At 45.0% G+C, this 13,662-nt stretch overlaps 1 protein-coding gene across 1 annotated transcript; it reads right to left on the bottom strand.

The window, feature by feature from the left end:
* Nucleotides 1-2,016: 2,016 nt before the first annotated feature.
* LOC134023069 (uncharacterized) lies at nt 2,017-13,662 on the bottom strand. The gene is given in 14 exon segments (XM_062464890.1): nt 2,017-3,173; nt 3,379-3,465; nt 3,565-3,644; nt 3,647-3,677; nt 4,102-4,230; nt 4,362-4,418; nt 4,780-4,890; nt 5,077-5,340; nt 5,474-5,575; nt 5,952-6,077; nt 6,182-6,238; nt 6,571-6,684; nt 6,874-7,086; nt 13,489-13,662. Coding segments are annotated over 14 exon segments (1,629 nt in total). The 5' UTR covers nt 13,657-13,662; the 3' UTR covers nt 2,017-3,083.

The following is a 13,662-nucleotide window of genomic DNA, read 5'->3' as shown; positions in this document are numbered from 1 at the left end:
TGGTGCAGCCAGAACAACTTAGAGCTCAATGCTCTTAAGACAGTGGAGATGGTTGTGGACTTCAGGAGGAACACAGCCCCACTCATCCCCATCACCCTGTGTGACTCCCCAGTCAACACTGTGGAGTCCTTCCGCTTCCTGGGCACTATCCTCTCCCAGGACCTCAAGTGGGAACTGAACATCAGCTCCCTCATCAAGAAAGCACAACATAGGATGTACTTCCTTCGGCAGCTGAAGAAGTTCAACCTGCCAAAGACAATGATGGTGCACTTCTACTCAGCCATCATTGAGTCCATCCTCACCTCCTCCATCACCGTCTGGTACGCTGCTGCCACTGCCAAGGACAAGAGCAGACTGCAGCGTATCATCCGCACTGCTGAGAAGGTGATTGGCTGCAATCTCCCTACCCTCGAGGACCTGCACACCTCGAGGACCCTGAGGCGAGCGAGGAAGATTGTGGCCGACTCCTCCCACCCTGGACACTCCCTGTTTCAGTCACTCCCCTCCGGCAGAAGGCTGCGGTCCATCAGGACCAATACCTCACGCCACAAAAACAGTTTCTTCCCTTCCGCTGTTGGCCTCTTCAACAAGGCCAAGGGACCACACGGACTCTAATGACTTCTTGCTTAAAACACACTGCTTTTTGCACTGCATTACAAAATGGTATCTTGTACATTTGTATTTTTTGTAATATTTGTATTTTTGTATTTTTATATTGTAATTTACGGCAACTTATATTTTATTTTATTGTATATTTAATTATATTCTAATCCCACTTAGTACTGCTAGTTTATGTACCCTTAGTATAGATAGTCCACATAATTTTAGGTCCCTATATGTTTATTATATGCACCTTCCTGCCCAAGCAAATTCCTTGTCTGTGCAAACTTTCATGGCAAATAAATACCATTCTGATTCTGATTCTGAAAGGTCAAAGTGAGGTGAAATAAAATATACATTTAATAACATGAATGAAATCAATTACAAGGCAAACATGTTACAGAATGAAAGTTAACTCTTACTCTACCATAATTATTGTAAACCAAAGATAGAAAGCAAGATGTGAGGAAGGAGTAGGACAAGCCAGAGCTGAGGAGAAGGTCTGAGGAGATCAAGAATCCACAGAACAATGCTTCACAATTCCTTTTATACCCAAGAACAACCAGTCACACCACATCTTGACCCTTACTTATCCACATTTGACAAGCAATACTACAGTAAGTTACGCAATGAGGTATGAGAGCCGTCAAGTAAAGACTCTGTCCAGCAACTCCAGATTTTAGCATATGAGAGGTGGGGGCAGGATGACACCCAGCCTTACACCAGAACAGAGAATTTGAAATACAAGAAGAGAAAAAACAAAACATGACACAGTTAAACATACAGTCAGTATAATTTCCCTCTCACCAGTGGAAATATTTTAAAAAGCGATTATTGGAGGTAATAAAGTGACCATAACAAACTAAAGCAAACTAAAGCAAAAACCAAGCAAGCAGCCACAGTTAAGAGCCTCAGGGAATCATAGCCGGACTATACTGGGGTCTGTTGTTGTCATAGGGAGGCAATCCCTCTTCTGCTCCTTTTGGGGTCTTCAAAGTCTGTAGCAACAAAAAAGTTTATGAGTTGAGTAAATGCGCCCCTGAGGTCACATTTTCACAGACTGTGAGATCAAGGTTCTAACAACAGGTGGAGGCGAGGAAATGTGTCCTGTTTGGCAGCCTGTCATCAGGTATTAGCAACAAACAACAAAAGAAAGTCGGCAGAGTGGAAAGCTTTCAATAGGGCCGTAAATGCTGTGGGTTAGGAGAACCGGACCATGGCAGAAATTAAGAAGAAATAGTCTGATGTAAAACTCGAAATTAACTAACTTTTTAACGTTGGGAGCACCAGTGCCACCAAGCAGTGGCGGCCTTAGCTTGTGTGGCTCCCTTTCCTGGGCGACCCCCCCTTCACCCTCCCCCCCCCCTCTTCAGGCATGAATAACTACTTACTAACCGAACGGTCGAGGTTAGTAAGTTGTTTATTATATGGCATTTTTAGCTCTTTTCATTTAAAACATGTCTTTTTGTTCAGCTCTCAAGTCTTCTCACGGTGTGTTTCAGGTGTTGCCTATAGCAACCAATCTGAAATCTGAGCAACCAAACCTAGCAATCTGCCTATCACTTGTCGTTTTTCTCTCTGTGTTCACACTTTTCTGCTCTTTTAGAAAGTTAATAATGTCCTTGTCGCTGTTGATGTCTTTATTGTCATCTGGATAGTAAAACTAATTGATATCGCTCATTTTGAAGATGACGTCAGAGGGCAATAAGTATCCGAATCAGACCCCAGATGACGTCAGAGGCAATCAGTATCCGTATCAGACCGCATATGACGTCAGAGGGCAATAAGTATCCGTATCAGACCGCATACGCGGCTGGCATGACTACCAATTAGCCAATCAGAACGCTTGTACTGTCGTTGCCATATAATAAAAGGCCTATAATCTTTGAAGCCGAATATCTGGGCTTAGAGCTTTCCAGGTTTACCAACATTCAGATACGCGCATCTTCAAATATTTTCAGATTTCAATATATTAAACATGATTTGAAAGCTTACAATCTGCACTTTCACAATCTGTAAAAAACGGAAAATGACCTCGGCCAACAACGTCCCTTTTTTATCAGACCGTGTAACTCATGTTAGGTTTGGGCCCCGAATGTTAACGTCTGTTTTCGCCCCTGAATGTTGCTAATTGACCGTCTAAATGCGTAAGGAATAATCATCCCCCCATACAATAATAATACAACAATAAATTAAAAATTAAAAAAACAGTCCATTAATATAGTTATATTTGACAGAACTTTGATTCACAAAGTCAGTATTTAAATTCCACAAAATACTAAGAAAGTTTTGGTAGGCTAATTGCCGAGAGTTTGAACTACAAGGAGAGAGAGAAAAAATTACAGGGTAAAACATCATTCAGTCAGTATAATTTCCCTCTAACCAGTGGAAAGATTTTAAAAAGTGATTATTGGGGGTAATAAAGTGACCATAACAAATTCCAGAGAACCTAGAAGCCAAGCAAGCAGCCACAGTTAAGACCCTCAGGGAATGATAGCCGGACTGTACTGGGGGGGTCTGTTGTTGTCATAGGCAGGCAATCCCTCTTCTGGTCCTTTTGGGGTCGTCAAAGTCTGTAGCAACAAAAGAGGATATGAGAAGACATAATTTATCAAGGATAACCTATTGATTCTTATTAAGTTAAACATTCATTTTTATTTCTGAGAGAAAGCATGTTTGGGTTTTGGTTAGTGTTGTCTGCATTCCCTTTGTAACTTAGGTTTTGATGCAGAGACCTCTGGTGTAGAAATGGGGGAAAATCAGTGTTAGACTTCCTACCTCATAGGTGTTCGATGGGATGTCGAATGTTGTCTGTGAAGGTACAGGGCCACCTTGTGGTAAGTGACTGCCAACGATGAACACCTGCTACAAGACAAAATAAAACATGCAATTATTAAGGTTACAGCTGTCAGCACTGGACAGCATTTTGAGCAATCCCACGTTGTTTTCAATGCTTCCGCCTACTTCAGCTGGGGAATGACAGACAGCTTTGCAGGCAAATGCTGAGACACTGATGGTGACCATCATCTCCGGCAAAGAGAAAGCACCATGATGCCAGAAATTCCCTGTTGTTGCACCTGTGAAGACAAAAAATTAAGAAATTGCTGTGTACATGAGAAACATTTTGTGAAGATTTTCACTCCAGATACTGGTTTTCTAGTAGCTATCTACTATTGTCAATTAATAGCCTACAGCAATTAGGCAGACTTTTATGATGGCATGAATGGAATGACAGTTGTGCCTCATATTCATTTATATATATATTCAAATTGCTAATCATTACACTGTTTCTGCTAAATTAGTCATATCCCACACCTTCAACCCTGAGTACAGCATGACCCTGGGTCAGCTACACTTGTTTGACTGAAGTAACTGAGAGGTCTTACTACTTACAACACAAGACCTGTAATTGACCATTTTAATTGTTATCAGTATACATACTGTAACTTAAATTCCATAAACATCTCAAATTAAAAAAGGAATAAATATATATGGTCATACCATACATCGCTCATCGTCATGGTAAAAGTACCAATAGTGAAATACACCAGCAGCATCTACAGAGTAGAGAACGGTGCCTATGACTGCAGTCACTGTGGCGACAACGTTCATTCCCAATGAAGCCTTCACCTGAGGGAGAGATAGAAAGCAGGGTTAAAGGATTTCTAACTTTACATCTATATAAAGTTATATATAGGAATATATATATAAGATACTCCTAAACACTAGACTGGACATTAAGGAAGCTCAACATTACTAACCAGGCACTTGTTCAACGATTTTTCAGCTGCAATGGTGAGAGAGCCTGCAATTATGTACTGAGAGAGAAAAATACATTTTGCTCAGTAGTAGGTTTCCTGTACACACAAAGTTGATGTCAGCACTGATCATACACCAACCGGGGTGAGTGTGGCGTATCCGTGCGTCTTCTAAAGACGCGTTATCGGACGTGGCCCAATGTCTGTGCGCTGCTGCGTGGGTGTAGTAGTGGGCGGAGGAAAGGAAGGTGGAGTAAGATGCCTTACGTCCCCGAAAAAGGATGACATGCGCAATTCATTTCAGTTCAATTCATTGTTTCAACGGTGACACAACAGAACTTTAAAAGTGAACTGAAATCCACACCAGTACTGTAGAATGACGACCAACAACAAAGGTAACAAAGGGAAGATGTGCACTTACAATGATGCTGCCCCAGACGAATATACCGCTTACTCCTCCAAGACTCAATTCACCAACAGCCATCACGATTCCAAACAAAAATGTAATGGCGCCAACCATGATTTGTACTGTCTGATGGCAAAACAGGCAGAGCAAAAACAGTCAGACAGTGACTATTTAATGGAACACGGTCATAAGAGAAATGTGTAAACAATGATGTAGCCATACACCCCTCTGTACTATGAAATATTCTTCACTATCGCTCCGTTTTGATCACATATATTTATCTTACATACACTTGGTACAGTAAAGTCCTACCCCCAGAGCCTTAGGATGTCCCTCACGGAACCTCTCCATCACAGACGACACCACAGGTCCTACCCGACCCATACAGGTGGGGGGAGAGGGGGCCCCCATCCCCAAGCCGTTCCCAGCAGGGTGAACATGGGTGATGACCACCACCCCATTAGTGGTTGTTGATACAGAACTGGACATCTTGTTTGGTGGGATGTTGAATGTTGTCTTTGAAGGTACAGGTACAGGGCCACCTTCAGGTAAGTAACTGTCAACGATGAACGCCTGCTACAAGACAAAATAAGACATGTAATTATTAAGGTGCATCTTGTTTCACTGTCCCCTGCAGTGGCCTATACCAGCTGTCAGCACTGGATGGCATTTTGACCAATCCCACGTTGTTTTCAATGCCTCCACTTACTTCAGGGGGGGAATGACAGAGAGCTTTGCAGGCAAATACTGAGACACTAATGGAGACCATCATCTCCAGCAAAGAGAAAAGCACCATGATGGCAGCAATTCCCTGGGAAGACACAAAATTAGAAGATTTTCACAACAGATAAAATGTTACTCTAGTAGCTATGTACTTGACTTTGTATAAGAAGTATTTTGTCACCTACAGCTTTAAGGAAGACTTTTATGATGGCATGAATGACAGTTGTGCCCCAAATTCATTTATATATAATACAATTGCCAATAATAACACTGTTTCTGCTAAAATAGTCATATCCCACACCTTCAACCCCGTGTACAGCAAGACCCTAAGTCAGCTACACTAGTTTGACTTAAGTGACACTAGACCTGTAATTTACCGGTTTAATTTTTATCAGTGTGCATACTGTAACTTAAATTCCATAAGCATCTCAAATAATTAAAAAAATATATATATATGGTCATACCCAGTATTGCTCACATATTGCACCGCAAAAATAGAGAAATACACCAGTAAAATCTACAGAGTAGAGAAAGGTGCCTATGCCAGCAGTCACTGTGGCAACAACGTTCATTCCCAATGAAGCCTTCACCTGAGGGAGAGAGAAAAAGCAGGGTTAAAGGATTTATAACTTTAAATCTATGAAGATATTCCAAAACACTAGACTGGACATTAAGAATGTTGAACATTACTAACCAGGCACTTGTTCAATGATTTTTCAGCTGCAATGGTGAGAGAGCCTGCAATTATGTACTGAGAGAGAAAAATAGATGTTTGCTTAGTAGTAGGTTTCCTGTAGCCACAAAGTTGATGTAAATTTAAATCAATTAGCTTTTCTATGCAACACTATGAACTGCATACTTAAGTACACTCTATGGTACACATCAAAATAAAGACATGTAAGTCTTAAGCTGGAGAAGCTGAGCTAGAGCTTAGCCATACCAAACGAAACTGCTTTAGCAGAGTAGAAGCTTCAACGTGGTGAACATGGTTTCAATGGTGACACAACAGAAACTTAAACGTGAACCAGTACGGTAGAATGACGACCAACAACAAAAAGAACCAAAGGGAAGATGTGCACTTACAATGATGCTGCCCCAGACGAAGAAACCAAATATTACTGTAAGATTCAATACACAACCAACAGCCATCACGATTCCAAACAAAAATGTCATGGCGCCAACCATGATTTGTACTGTCTGACAGGAAAACAGAGTAAAAAAAGTAGCACAATCACACTCAGTGACTCTTTCTGTAACAAAACAGGGTCATAAGAGAAATGTGTAAACAAGGATGTAGCCATACACCCCGCTGTGCAATGAAACATGCTTCATTATTGGTCCGTTTTGATATTTATCTTACATACACTTTGTACAATAAAGTCCTACCCCGAGAGCCTTTGGATGTCCCTCACGGAACCTCTCCATCACAGACGACACCACAGGTCCTACCCGACCCATACAGGTGGGGGAAGAGGCCCCCATCCCCAAGCCGTTCCCAGCAGGGTGAACATGGGTGATGACCACCACCCCATTAGTGGTTGTTGATACAGAGCAGGACATCTTCACAGTGGAGAGCAGGATGTTATAAGGACGGTCTTTCTAGTGTGGAAAAGTTGATAAAAGTTGATCATTTATCAGTGATAGTCACATGACTGCTCATATATTCTGTGAACTTGGTCCTCTGTGGAACATTCACAATGTGAATGAAAGTGTTAACAAGATATGGTGATTTTATACAGATTAATAGTTCTGTCTGTACTTTATAGTTGTAAGTAAGTGAAAGAGAGAAAGAGACATGTAATTTACTAGTTTGGAATACATTTATTTAACAGTAGCCTATTCTAAACTTTGGACTGACTATTAACTGAAGTTCGGGAGGAAGTCAGCGCACCAGGACTCCTCCTTCACTCCAATCAACTCATATGCATTAGGCCAGCTAAAGCACGGAGGAATGCAATTTAATAACATGGGTGCCGAAAGAAAAAAGGCGGCACTTCCAGGCGCTTCGCAGCTAATCGCAGTGCTTCGCAGCCAGTGTGTCCCACTCTCCTCCTCTCCAACTACCTGCTCACTCCCTTCCTGCCCCTCTCCCTCACTAACCCCCTCATCCGCACTTCACGAAGTCTACACCTTCATCATCGCCGCCCTCCTCTGGGGCCATGACTGGTCAAGCCAATCCATCCTCATCCACTCTGACAATACTGCCGTCGTCTCCTGGATTAATAAAGGTCGTTCAGACTCCATCACCGGCGCCATGACCTTCATCCACCGCCTCACTTGGCTTTCAGTCACACATCAGTTCATTTTCAGAGCCGTTCACATCCCCGGTCACGACAACACCATGGCTAACTCCCTCTCCCGTCTCTCCCTCCAGAAATTCAGACTCTTGGCACCAGAGGCTGATCCCCTTCCCACTCCGGTTCCTCCGTTTTCCTGTACCACCTTCACATGACGGCACCCCTCCACGACCTTCACCTGCACACCCAAGATGCCATCTTCCAATGTATGTAGCCCGTACACTCTCCACCGACAGGACAGCCTGGAAGTGCTCCAAGTCCTTCTACACTGCTCACCACCTCACCTTCCCCTCATTCGACCTTCCTTTCCATCACCAGCTTCATTTCTTACGCCCACACGCACCTCTCCATCCGCACTTCCACTATCCACATGTACCTCAGTGGCATCAACTTCTTTTGCAAGTTGCTCTCCGGTTCCCCCTGCACAGCCATCTCCCACAGTCAGACCTCCCTCCTTATGAAAGGCCTTAAAGGTCCCATGACATGCTGTTTTTGGATGCTTTTATATAGGCCTTAGTGGTCCCCTAATACTGTATCTGAAGTCTCTTTCCTGAAATTATTTTCCAAGAATTACAGACACTACGAGCAGTCCCACAATGAGCTTTCCATAGGACGTGGCATTTCTGTGTCTGTAGCTTTAAATGCTATGAGGAGGAGAGAGGCGGGGCTAACTGCCATGCTTTAGTCATTTGCAAGCCATGATGTCTCTCAAGGAAAAACCAATATCGCGGTCGCATGGTCGCAGCTCATTTTCTCATTGGTGGGCCAAATTCTCTATGCGGGCAAAGCAGAAAAAGGGGAGGTAACCTTTCACCTTTATGATGACATAAGGGGAAGATTTTTAGATCGGAGCATTTGAGCTTTAATTTTCTCAAAGGCGGAGAAGAATACCCAGGCTACGGTTTACACCTATCAAAATGTCTAGCCACTGGGGGACCAAAGGCAGGCTAGGGGAACTCATACTAATGTTAAATAACCTCATAAAGTGACATTTTCATGCCATGGGACCTTTAAGCGCCTAGATCCCCGCTCTCTCTAGCCGCCTGTATCCACACACTTTGCACTGGCTACTACTCCCTTTCCACCGATGCCACCCTAGAAGCCATGTTCCTCCTGGCCTTCGGCTTCCTAAGGTGCTCAGAATTCACTTCCACCTCCTCCACCTTTGACCCCTCTGCTCACCCATGCATCTCAGACATCACGCTACACTCCCCAGACACGTTCATCTTCACCCTGAAACACAGCAAAATCGGGCGGAGATGGTTCATGCAGGAAACACGCAGTTGGGGCACACCTTCTTAGCAGGGCGGGCTATTTAAACAGGATATCACTGCACTCTGCATTGCTTAGTGCGACACAGGATGCTCTCTGTTTCAATCTGCTGCCTCCGCCTCCCCGGCCTCCACCCTTGGTTCTGTGTTCCTTTCGTAGGGGGAATGCGTTCCTTGCTCTCTGCTCAGATGTCGAGACGGTGTCTCCTTTGGGTGCAGCAGGGAGCCGCTGCGAGCAGAACCATTATGCCTGATCCAATCCAAGATGGCGCCGATGATGCCTGCCTCGGTCGTTAGGTGCGCTCTTTTTTGTCTGTTAATTCAGTGTTCTGCCAAGATTTCCGGGGTTCTCTAACTAGAGAAGTACTTCTAAACATCAGGACTACAACTCCTGTGGATTTATTTCCCACTTTTCTGCTTCCAGCGGCAGAATTAGTGGGAATTATAGTCAAAGCCGCCCTCGGCTTTGTCCTAGCAGCGAAGCGCCGTAGGAGAGGCAAACGAGCCGGTGCTCTGGTGCAACTCCGTCGGCGTGGGGCACACACAGCGTTACCGGGGATATTTCTCTCCAACTTGCGTTCACTGAGCAACAAACTGGATGAACTTCAGCTACTGGTGTGGAAAAACAGAGACTTTCATTCATCTTCCGTTTTGTGCTTTACGGAGACATGGCTGAGTGAACTGATCCCAGACTCTGCGCTACAGCTAGCAGGTTTCAAACTGCTGAGAGCGGATCGTGACCCTGTGCTCTCTGGCAAAACGAAAGGCGGTGGTATTTGTTTTTACATTAACAGTGGCTGGTGTGAAGATGTGACAGTGATTCTGCAGCACTGTTCTCCTGATCTGGAATCATTTTTTATTAACTGTAGATCTTTTTACTCGCCACGAGAGTTTGCATCATTCATTCTGGTCGGCGTCTACATGCCTCCGCAGGCTAGCGTCAACGAGGCTCAACGTGTGCTCGCCAGCCAGATGCTGAGTGTGGAGCATGAAAATCCGGATTCCTTGGTTATTGTGCTAGGCGACTTTAACAAAGGCAATCTCACTCAAGAACTCCCAAAATATAGACAATTCATCAAATGCCCTACCAGAGAAGGAAACACCTTGGATCACTGCTACTCTACAATCAGCAAAGCATACCATGCGGTCCCCCGAGCAGCACTGGGTCACTCTGACCACGCCATGGTCCACCTGATTCCTGCATACAGGCAGAAGCTAAAGCGCTGTAAGCCTGCTGTGAGGACATCAAAACAGTGGACCAGTGAAGCTATGGAGGATCTGCGGGCGTGCTTGGACTGCACTGACTGGGACATGTTCACGACTGCTACCAATAGTCTGGATGAGCTCACAGAGGCTGTGACATCATACATCAGCTTCTGTGAGGACTGCTGTATACCAACACGCACCAGGGTAAGCTACAATAACGACAAACCCTGGTTTACAGCTAAACTCAGAAGATTGAGGTCAGAGAAAGAGGCCGCGTTTAGGAGTGGGGACAAAGACAGTTTCAAGGAGTCGAAAAACAGGTTTAGCAAGGCGGTGAGGGAGGCTAAACGACTGTACTCAGAGAGACTAAAACACCAATTCTCTGCAAACGACTCTGCTTCTGTCTGGAGAGGGCTTAGGCAGATTACCAACTACAAGCCCAGAGCCCCCCACTCCACTAACGACTCCCGCATGGCCAACGACCTGAATGAGTTCTAATGCAGATTTGAAAGACAATTGGACAGTCCTGAACTACCCCTTCCCACCCAGGAGGCCTCCCACCTCCCCCCCTCTACAGTGACGACTCTCTCCATTCAGGAGGGTGAAGTTAACAGACTTTTCAAGAGGCAGAATCCCCGCAAAGCAGCTGGGCCGGACTCTGTCTCTCCAGCCACCCTCAAGCACTGCGCTGACCAGCTGTCTCTGGTGTTTACCTACATCTTTAACACCTCCCTTGAGACATGCCATGTGCCAGCCTGTCTCAAGTCCTCCACCATCATCCCTGTGCCCAAAAAGCCAAGGCCAACAGGACATAATGACTACAGACCCGTCGCCCTGACCTCTGTGGTAATGAAGTCTTTCGAGCGCCTGGTGCTGGCACACCTTAACCCTTGTGTTCTCCTCGGGTCGTTCTGACCCATCATGTGACCCACCGTCGTATTGCGACAACTTTACCGCATACAAAAACAAAGTGAAGCATTTTCTTTTAACCGTCGGGCTGTCTCAGACCCCCCACATTGCGAAGGTTAAAAGAAAAGTATTTTTATTTGGTTTTGTATTGGGTAAAATTGGGTAAACACAATGATGGTTCGTTATGAACCTTTGGGTCATGTGACCCGAAGGCAGCACGAGGGTTAAATCCATCACTGACCCTCTACTGGACCCCCTGCAGTTTGCCTACAGAGCCAACAGGTCTGTGGACGATGCAGTTAACATGGCCCTCCACTTCACCCTACAGCACCTGGACTCCCCAGCATCCTATGCCAGGATCCTGTTTGTGGACTTCAGCTCTGCCTTCAATACCATCATCCCCGCCCTGCTTCAGGACAAGCTCTCCCAGCTGAACGTGCCTGATTCCACCTGCAGGTGGATCACAGACTTCCTGTCTGACAGGAAGCAGTTCGTTAAGCTGGGAACACAAGTCTCTGACTCCCGGTCCATCAGCACCAGATCACCTCAGGGCTGCGTCCTTTCTCCTCTGCTCTTCTCCCTGTACACCAACAGTTGCACCTCCAGTCATCCGTCCGTCAAACTCCTGAAGTTTGCGGACGACACCACCCTTATTGGGCTCATCTCTGGTGGAGACGAGTCTGATTATAGGTGGGAAGCGGCCAACCTGGTGACCTGGTGCAGCCAGAACAACTTAGAGCTCAATGCTCTTAAGACAGTGGAGATGGTTGTGGACTTCAGGAGGAACACAGCCCCACTCACCCCCATCACCCTGTGTGACTCCCCAGTCAACACTGTGGAGTCCTTCCGCTTCCTGGGCACTATCCTCTCCCAGGACCTCAAGTGGGAACTGAACATCAGCTCCCTCATCAAGAAAGCACAACAGAGGATGTACTTCCTCCGGCAGCTGAAGAAGTTCAACCTGCCAAAGACAATGATGGTGCACTTCTACTCAGCCATCATTGAGTCCATCCTCACCTCCTCCATCACCGTCTGGTACGCTGCTGCCACTGCCAAGGACAAGAGCAGACTGCAGCGTATCATCCGCACTGCTGAGAAGGTGATTGGCTGCAATCTGCCTACCCTCAAGGACCTGCACACCTCGAGGACCCTGAGGCGAGCGAGGAAGATTGTGGCTGACTCCTCCCACCCTGGACACTCCCTGTTTCAGTCACTCCCCTCCGGCAGAAGGCTGCGGTCCATCAGGACCAATACCTCACGCCACAAAAACAGTTTCTTCCCTTCTGCTGTTGGCCTCTTCAACAAGGCCAAGGGACCACACTGACTCTAATGACTTCTTGCTTAAAACACACTGCTTTTTGCACTGCATTACAAAATGGTATCTTGTACATCTGTATTTTTTGTAATATTTGTATTTTTGTATTTTTATATTGTAATTTACGGCAACTTATATTTTATTTTATTGTATATTTAATTCTATTCTAATCCCATTTAGTACTGCTAGTTGATGTACCCTTAGTATAGATAGTCCACATATTTAAATTTTAGGTATATGTTTATTGTATGCACCTTCCTGCCAAAGCAAATTCCTTGTCTGTGCAAACTTTCATGGCGAATAAATCCCATTCTGATTCTGATTCTGAAAACATGTATTGTATCGTGTGTAATAAAGTATCAAGTAATCACTACTACTGAGTCCTCCTGCCTGAACCAATCAAAGCGGGCCAGCCGTTCCCATTCCCATCTCCTCTTCCGCCTCAACTCTCCCCTCAGCCCTATTTCCTTTCATCCTGCACATGTTGCCCTAACTCTTTTTCTGCAAACTGAAAGCTAGTCTCAGGATGTTCCTTAACAATTAGACATAAAACACTTGCAATTGAAATCACTCTTGAAACCCACATAAATTATATTACACTCTGCTACCAGCCTCCTCCACTCAATCGGGCTTGACTTGCTACCAGCCACGCCTTAATAAAAAACATATCACTTATTCTATCGCTGGTGTGTTACCGAGCTCGTGTATTATTGTTGTCGTCTATTGTTGTTTATCGTTGACTTTGCATTTCCTTCATACAATAATCCACTAGGACAACCCTTAATCTTCAAACAATATATTTGTATTATACCCTTGCAGCGCGTACCGTGCAAAGCTAGAACAACTTGAAATCAATAAACTCAAGGCTTGACTTTTCTTGACGATGTTTACTAAAACATTTTTTTGTGAAACTGAACGAATGAATACAAACCAGGGCTGCCAACGCTCACGCATTGGCCGTGAAACACGCATTTCAACCAGTTCACATGCTCTCACGACACACCTTGTATTTCTCACGCTGAGAAGACAACGCGAAGACAACGAGTGAAGCAACTGCTTTGTACGCAGCAAAATTTGGTTTGGCCCCACCAAATCTCAATCCAAGGTTTTTGGAAAAGTTGGCAGTTGGCACGCTCCGACACCGAGGTGAAGTTAGTTTCATATTCGACATTCGACA

This window comes from Osmerus eperlanus, chromosome 7, assembly GCF_963692335.1.
Source record: "Osmerus eperlanus chromosome 7, fOsmEpe2.1, whole genome shotgun sequence".
NCBI lineage: Eukaryota > Metazoa > Chordata > Actinopteri > Osmeriformes > Osmeridae > Osmerus > Osmerus eperlanus.
This window is presented reverse-complemented; position numbering and strand designations above follow the sequence as displayed.